Here is an 8,672-nt window from a genome sequence, read left to right as displayed (position 1 = left end):
AGCAACCCCACACATGGATGGTCTCAGGATGCTTCACTGTTGGCACAACACAGGACTCATGGTAGCGTTCACCTTTTCTTCTCCGAACAATCGATTTTCCAGATGTCCCAAACAGTCGGAAGGGAGCTTCATCAGAGAAAATAACTTTGCACCAGTCTTCTGCTGTCCAATCCTTGTACTTACTGCAGAATTTGTATGTCATTGATGTTTTTCTTGGAGAGAAGTGGCTTCTTTGCTGCCCTTCTTGACACCAGGCCTTCCAAAAGTCTTGACCTCACTGTGCGTGCAGATGCCCTCACACCAACCTGCTGCCATTCCTGAGCAAGCTCTGCACTGCTGGTGACACGATTCTGTAGCTGACTCCTCAGGAAGAGACGGTCCTGACACTTGCTGGACACTCTGGGACGTCCTGAAGACTTCTTCACTGAAGTCGAACCTCTCTTCTTGAAGTTCTTGATGATCCGGTAAATGGTTCTTTCAGGTGCAATATTTCCTTGCATGTGAGGCCATTTTGATGCAAAGCGATGATGGCTGCATGTGTTTATTTGGAGGTAACCATTGCTAACAAGGACACAATGATTGGAAGCGCTTCTTCCCTCCTTTTATAGCAATCAGTCTGCTCTTACAATCTATTTAAGTGATTTTTGATTTTACCTGGGGAAGTCGTGGCCTAATGGTTAGAGTCGGACTCGTAACCCAAAAGTTCGAGTCTCGTGTCTCGTACCGGCAGGGATTGTAGGTGGGAGGAGTGAATGTACAGCGCTCTCTTCCACCTTCAATACCTACAACTGAGGTACCCTTGAGCAAGGCACCGAACACCCAATTGCTCCCCGGGCACCAGCTGCTCACAACTATGGGTGTGTGTTCAGTGTGTGTGGGTCTTGGGATAAATGCAGAGCACTAATTCAGAGTATGGGTCACCATACTTGGCCACATGTCACATGTCACTGTCACTTCACTTGACTAGTACTCATTCACACTTTCACATGTGCTGCTGATATAATTAATCAATTAATGTAAGCTGGTCATTTTGTGTCACGATCAAAAAACAGTGAAATTTGTTTTATTGTGAAAAATAAATGTTTTGGCCAATGAAGCTTTTAGCAATTATTTAAAATGCATCTGATCACTCTACACAATCTTCACACACAAAAATAAATAAATAAACTGACTGTTTTTTGATCCTGACACAAAATGACCAGCTAACATTAACGGACTAATTATATCAACAGCACATGTAAAAGTGTCAATGAGTACTAGTCAAGTGAAAATTATTATTAGCAATTATTTAAAATGCATCTGATACACTCTACACACAATAATCTAGAAACAATGTGAATGGACACCACAACAGCTTAAGCAGCAAACTTTGCAAAACACAAAATTTATGTCACTGCCAAAACTTTTGGCCATGACTGTAAATATAATGCTGCAATTGACACTTCATCCATTTTCACATCTCACTTTAATCATGTCATTGCATTTAGTTTAATTGTGAGGGGGCTTTTTTTTGCCCTCGTATCTTGAGCTTATGGTCTTATTCATTAAAGCAGCTGAACCACTGTGACTTACATTATTTACCTTTTCAATAAATATAATGTTCACAATATCTCTGCAGGTTCATTTGATAAATATGTCTTATTATAAAATATTATTATCTATTAAACAATGTAACTACAAAATGACAACTGAAATATGCATTTAAAGCACTAATTTGTACATATTTTAATTAATAGACAATTATATGCATGTGTAATTTTTCATACATTCAATTGAAATAATTATATAAAATATTAAGTATTTACATATTTTAAAATTACATTATATATCAAAATTATTTAATGTTGTTTTAAATTAATTCGCCTGTTATATCATTTTACAACTGAAATATACATTTAAAACACTAATTCATACACAATTTATATGCAATTCTACGCATCTGAATTCAACAGTATGAACTTCATTTTAAAAAATGCAAGTAATTAAAAAAATCTAATATTTACATATTTTAAAATGACATTATACATATAAAAATTATTTAAAAAAATGTTATTAATTTTAGTTTTCCGACCCTAATCTGCACTGATCTTATACTTGGCCTCTGCAGTCCAACTGAAGAAAATCCATTGTAGCGACAGAGCAGTTTAATGCCTGTGTAGAATGTATTGATCAACAGTTTTCTGCTCTGATTTGTAGGACACGGGTGTTGGGATGAACAATGAGGAGCTGGTGGCTAATCTGGGCACCATCGCTCGATCTGGATCAAAGGTGCGTCTCACTGAACTCTTTCAAACTCTGCTGTTCTTCATTCTAACTGGTTTTTATTTCTTGGTCCTCTTGCTCTTCCTCCATCAGGCTTTTCTGGATGCTCTTCAGAATCAAGCGGAGGCCAGCAGCTCCATCATCGGTCAGTTCGGTGTGGGCTTTTACTCCGCCTTCATGGTGGCTGATAAAGTGGACGTTTATTCTCAGTCAGCAGAACCAGGCTCTCCTGGATACAAGTGGTCCTCAGACGGGTGAGAAAAATCAGAAGACAGATGAATTTAATAACAGTTTTAGGAATGTGCTTTTTTATTCATGCTCCTTGATTATGGCAGAAATCATAATCATGATTATTTCAGTCAATATTGTAATCATGATTATGTTAATAATCGTTGGAAGCCAAAATTGAAATCAAAATTAAACTTTGATGAAACGCACAACCCTACTTTTTATTAACATTAGCAATCAGAAAGGAACTGGAGATCTTTTGCCATATTTGTGGCTATTAGACATCAAGAGGTTAAGTCAAAGCAAACATTTGTCTACATTAATCACGTTTTAATGTGTTACTCACTGAGTGTTGCGTGTCTGTAGCTCTGGAGTGTTTGAGATCGCAGAAGCTTCAGGTGTGCGTCAGGGGACCAAGATTGTGCTCCACCTTAAGGACGACTGCAAAGAGTTTTCATCAGAAGACCGAGTCAAAGGTCTGCAGCACTCAGAGCCAAGAACATGGACATAAAACATGACATGCTTGGAAAAGAAACTCACTGAAGTGACTGTGGTCTGTTTTGCAGAGGTTGTGACCAAGTACAGCAACTTTGTCAGTTTTCCCATCTTCCTGAATGGACGGCGGTTAAACACCCTGCAGGTATGTGAAGTCTGTTGATGAATGACCTTTGACCTCCCTGTGGCTCTGATGATCAGTCCTGAGCTGTTTTTCTCTCTCTCTGCAGGCGCTCTGGATGATGGAGCCCAGAGACCTCAGCGAGTGGCAGCATGAGGAGTTTTATCGCTATGTGGCTCAAGCCCATGATAAACCCCGCTACACACTGCACTACCGCGCAGACGCTCCGCTCAACATCCGCAGCATCTTCTACATGCCGGAGATGGTGAGTGTGAGATGACGACTGAATCAGACAAATACACAATGACTGACAAAATAGTGTAACTTACAGTCACTGAACCACTGTGACTTACATAAATTACCCTTTAAATAAATATAATAAAGTTCACAATATCTCTGCAGGTTCACTTGTCAAATACAGTATTTCTTCTTCTTATAAAATATTACCTATTAAAATTGTATATAACATAATTTAACTGAAAAATGACAACTAAAATATGCATGTAAAGCACTAATTCATACATATTTAAATTTATATGTGGCATATAAATGCATTTGCATTTAAATTACTGTAAAAATTGTACATACATAAAATCAAGTATTTACACATTTTAAAATTACATTATACATTATACAAATACATACATAAAATGTTATTTTAAATGAGCTACATCTATTAGTTACCCGTTACATCATTAACAACAGAAGTATGCATTTAAAGTACTAATCTGCACATATTTTAATTAATATTCATTTAAATTTAAATAACAGTTTGTACTTAAATTGCACATCATTTTAAAAACAAGTATTTACATATTTTAAAATTAACTATTTTAAAATTACATTATGCACATACAAATTAATAAAAAAATAATGTTATTAATTTTAAATTAATTAGCCTGTTACATCACTTAACTGAAATATGCATTTAAAACACTAATTTGTACATATTTTAATTCATATGCAATTAAATCCATTTAATTAAACTTAAATTACAGAATGTACTTAATTAAAAAAATTCTTACATATAAAGTATTTAAATATTAGAAAATTATACATATTGTTTAAAAAAGTTCAGTTTAAATTAAGTAGTCTGTTATCTTTTAAATATGCACTATTTGTGCATTTCATTTTGTATACAATGGTTTAATTTTATGTACTGTACATTTTATGAAATACACATTTTATTTAGTATTCAGTGGTGAATCTGACTTTTATATCACAAATCACTCTTCTTTCTTACATACATTTTCAACCCAAATTAATATTTTAGGTCCATTTGTTTGGTAATCAGCTTACTGATGGTTCTTTGTTTTGTTTTGCGATGATTGTAAATGTGTGTGAGCAGAAACCTTCCATGTTTGACGTGAGTCGTGAGATGGGCTCCAGTGTGGCCCTGTACAGCAGGAAGGTTCTGATCCAAACCAAAGCCACAGACATCCTCCCCAAGTGGCTGCGCTTCCTGCGAGGTCAGATGAGCATCCAGATAAATGCATGAATACACTTTAAATACATTATTAGATTAATAGAAATACGTTTTAAAAATAAAGGAAAATTGGTTGTCATGTGATTACATTTGCAGGTGTTGTGGACAGTGAAGATATTCCTCTGAACCTCAGCAGAGAGCTGCTACAGGAAAGTGCCCTAATCAGGTACGAACCTGCCTGGAATATGATGTTATGCCTTCTGCAAAAAAAACAAAACACAACATCACATACTCTATTCTTTCAGGAAACTGCGGGATGTTTTATAGCAGCGTGTCATTCGGTTCCTGTTGGACCAGAGCAAGAAGGATCCGGAGAAATACACTCGCTTCTTTGACGACTACGGGCTGTTTATGCGCGAGGGCATCGTGACCACAGCAGAGCAGAGCGTCAAGGTACGAGACGCCTCGTTTGGCCTTCTTAATCAGCCCGTTTTTCTCTGATTGTTTTCAAACTGCTGATTTATGTCGTCACAGGAAGACATTGCTAAGCTGCTGCGCTTTGAGTCGTCAGCGCTTCCTGCGGGACAGCAGACCAGCCTGATGGAATACGCCTCTCGGATGAAGGCGGGAACGAGGAACATTTACTATCTGTGTGCACCGAATCGCCACCTGGCCGAACACTCGCCGTACTTTGAGGCCATGAAACAGAAAGATATGGAGGTGAGACTAGAGACTTAAAGGGGTCCTATTATGCTTTTTCACTTTTTTAATTTTAGTCAGTGTGTAGTGTGTATGTTTGGGCATAAAAAAAGATCTAGAAAGTTACAAATCTCAAAGTCCACTCCAAAGGGAGATATTTCGATTTTTAAAAATCCCTTTTCAAGAACTACAACGAACGGCTCGTTTGGACTACAGCGTTTGTTTTCCGGGCTTTGTGATATCACAAAGCGGCTCATTAGAATATCATTACAAATAATTCCCGCCTACAGAAATTCGAATGGTTGAGGGGTGGGGAGGGGCGAGGTCATGGTTAGAACGCTTGGTTGAGTGAGTGCATCAGACGAGACGATGAAGAAGAAGTGCTGCTGCAGTTAGTGCATCAGAGAAAACGAAGAAGAGCTGCTGTGCGTCAAATTTTCGGCATGTCTAGAACAATTCTTACAAGTATAACACGACGTAGCTGGGCGCCGCCGGTGTGCCTACACTCAGAAAATAATGTATTTGAATTTTAAAGACTTGGCGCGCCGCGACGCCGTGCTTCTCGTCCAGTGTGCGACCGCCAGAAACGCTGTTTTTTTTCACCTCCGTGCCCAAACGTCTTTGTTTGGGCTTCCGAAAGCGGATGATGTCAGGAAACAGTGGTTGCAATTAATTTTTTTACTCTGTTCCGGAGCATTATAACCCCAATTTGCTATTGTGTGCTGCGCATTTTACTGAGAACAGCTTCCACAACATGAGGGAGTACAGTGCCGGATTCGCCAAAAGCTTTTGTTGAAAGACGGAGCAAGGGGCGTGGCAGTACTGAAACACCGTCTAAGCTGTTCGCCAATCACAACGCACTGGGACAGCGAACCAATCACAACACATTTTGTTTCTCGGAAGGCGGACCTTCATCAAAGCCGAAACTAATCGAGCCGTTTCTGCCAGGCTGGGGAGAAAGGTACTTTAATAATGTAAATTATGTGAAAAATAATGCGTTTTTCAAACCACCAAGCATGAGCATGTTCTAGTACACCCCCAAAACAAAATCAAGACTTTGTAAAAGAGCATAATAGGACCCCTTTAATGTTCACATTATTAAAGAGCAAATGGGTCATGAATCTACAAGTTGATCCGAAGGCTGATGCAATGCATTGCAGATTTGCTGGAAACAACTGCTAATTAATTTGCAATTAAAAATGTACTCGGTTCAGTCCGATTTTGAAAGCAAAAAATGTGCATTATCTATTGACAAGGCTGTTGGTAGATTTTGAGTTGAACACAAGGGGGCGCCAACACTGCCGTTAATCTCAAAATGGCCAAATATATTGATCAGAAACGAATGGAATGCTAAAGATGCATTGATTAAATCAGTTTATCTATTTTGTTGTTTTCACAACATGACAAATTATTCTATTCAATTTTCTTGTGATCTTGACTTACAAAAACTTTTCTCAAGGTCTTAATTTTTTTATCTTAAGAAGATAGTCCCATTCAGAAGGTGCTTAATTGTAAACGTTTAAACGACTACATGGAATTTAGAAATCTACATTTAATAATATAATAATTTTATATTGTACTTTTAATAATATATTAATATATAAATATGGAATAATAAAGAAAATAAAAATATTGTTCTTTATTTCATCTGTCTGTTATTTTGCACCACAGGGTAAAAAATGGAGGTCTCACTTAATATTAAAATCTTATTCACTTTTATAAAGACAAAGTCACTGTTCCTAATCAATACAACAGTATTTATTAAATTAATAACATTGATAAAAACGTGATTTCTAACCTTTAAAAGAACAAACTCCAATTAAAATATTTATTTGTTTTATTTAATGCTTATTTACTATTGATTTATTCTAGTAATCATTCTGTATTTATTTTTCAATATTTATAATATAATACTTATTTGATCCTATATTTAATTGGTTAAACATTTACAGTCAAACACAAGGATTTCTAATAGGACAAAAAGTGTTGTGGTTGAGATCATGAAATTTGAAAACGTACAGAAAATATGTTGTCATGTTGAGTTGATGAGAAAATTGAGTAGCAGTCAACAGAAGAAAGATGTGTCTGTTTCTGACGTTCTGTCTCTTCCTGCAGGTCTTGTTCTGCTTTGAGCAGTTCGATGAGCTCACGCTGCTTCACCTCAGAGAGTTCGACAGGAAGAAGCTCATCTCAGTCGAGACCGACATAGTCGTAGATCATTACAAAGAAGAGAAATTTCAAGACAGCAAACCAGGTAAGACAGAACATCAGTCAGTACAGTCACAATGCAATAATTACCTCTCATTATCTGAGACACGTCAACTACAGTATACAGTGATTTCTGGATGTTCTTGATTCCTCACTTCGTTTTGCCAACAATGATAATGTTAATTAAGCATTTAAACAAGTAAACCAAAGGACAATTATGTAAGTCATAAGATCAGCCGGAGTCACTGGTGCTGTGATTGTGTTGTTCAGCATCTGAGCGACTGACAGATCAGCAGGCAGAAGATCTGATGGCCTGGATGAGGAATGCACTCGGACAGAGAGTCACCAACATCAAGGTAGCCACATGTACATGCAAAAAAAAACACCAAAAACACCAAACATTGTAACTTTTAACAAACGTTACCTTCTTGTTCATTGCTTTTGCTCCCATCAAAAAACGATGCCAGCAAATTGTATAAAGTAAAGTCAAAATGCAATTATATATTTTTTTTAAATGCATGTACATGCTATGAAAAATTTATTTAGATTATAATATTACATATACACAAAATATATTTTTGAAATTTTTGAATTAGCCTGTTGCATAATTTAACAAATATATTATAATATATAATATTTTTTTCATGTATACATTTTCATTTAGTATTTAGCAATATGTCTGGTTTCTTTCTTAAATAATAATTTTAAACTCAAATCAGTATTTCATATCCATTTATTTATTTGTTAATCAACCATGTAATAAATCCTAATCACCCTTTGTATATTATCTATTAAACAAATAAATGTTTAATAGATAAAATAATTTATGCAATTAAATGCATTTTAATAAAAACTTAAATTACGGTATCCAATATACATAATTTTTAAAAGTATTTTAAAATTAATATTTTACATATGAATACATATTTTAACTGTTTATTAGCCTGTTACAATAACTCAAATATACATTATTTATATTTATATGCATTATGCAATTATTGTGTGGTAATTATATTTTTTATATATAATTTACTATAAATTTTATTTAATATTCATGATTTGTATCTCCCAAATTACTCTTCTATTTTCTTGCATAATTAAATAATTAACCCAAATTAATATTGCATGTCTATTTATTTATCATTCAATTTAAATAGGCATTTTGAAATTGTGCATTTCATTTGCATACAAATTAGAACACATTTACATTGGTTTTAATTTTATATATATATA

At 35.5% G+C, this 8,672-nt stretch overlaps 1 protein-coding gene across 1 annotated transcript in view; it reads left to right on the top strand.

Moving 5' to 3' along the window:
• trap1 (TNF receptor-associated protein 1) overlaps positions 1-8,672 on the top strand; it is a 15,212-nt gene that overhangs the window by 3,466 nt on the left and 3,074 nt on the right. The window contains 11 exon segments of the mRNA XM_016451323.1: positions 2,197-2,268; positions 2,356-2,516; positions 2,857-2,966; positions 3,057-3,130; positions 3,216-3,371; positions 4,455-4,575; positions 4,689-4,758; positions 4,838-4,985; positions 5,067-5,252; positions 7,347-7,485; positions 7,710-7,795. Of these exon segments, the coding sequence (XP_016306809.1) occupies positions 2,197-2,268; positions 2,356-2,516; positions 2,857-2,966; positions 3,057-3,130; positions 3,216-3,371; positions 4,455-4,575; positions 4,689-4,758; positions 4,838-4,985; positions 5,067-5,252; positions 7,347-7,485; positions 7,710-7,795 (1,323 nt within the window).

The sequence above is a fragment of the Sinocyclocheilus anshuiensis genome, unplaced genomic scaffold, assembly GCF_001515605.1.
Source record: "Sinocyclocheilus anshuiensis isolate Anshui unplaced genomic scaffold, SAMN03320099.WGS_v1.1 scaffold207, whole genome shotgun sequence".
Taxonomy (NCBI): Eukaryota; Metazoa; Chordata; class Actinopteri; order Cypriniformes; family Cyprinidae; genus Sinocyclocheilus; species Sinocyclocheilus anshuiensis.
Note: the sequence above shows the minus strand (reverse complement) of the source record. Positions and strands in the feature narration are given on the sequence as shown.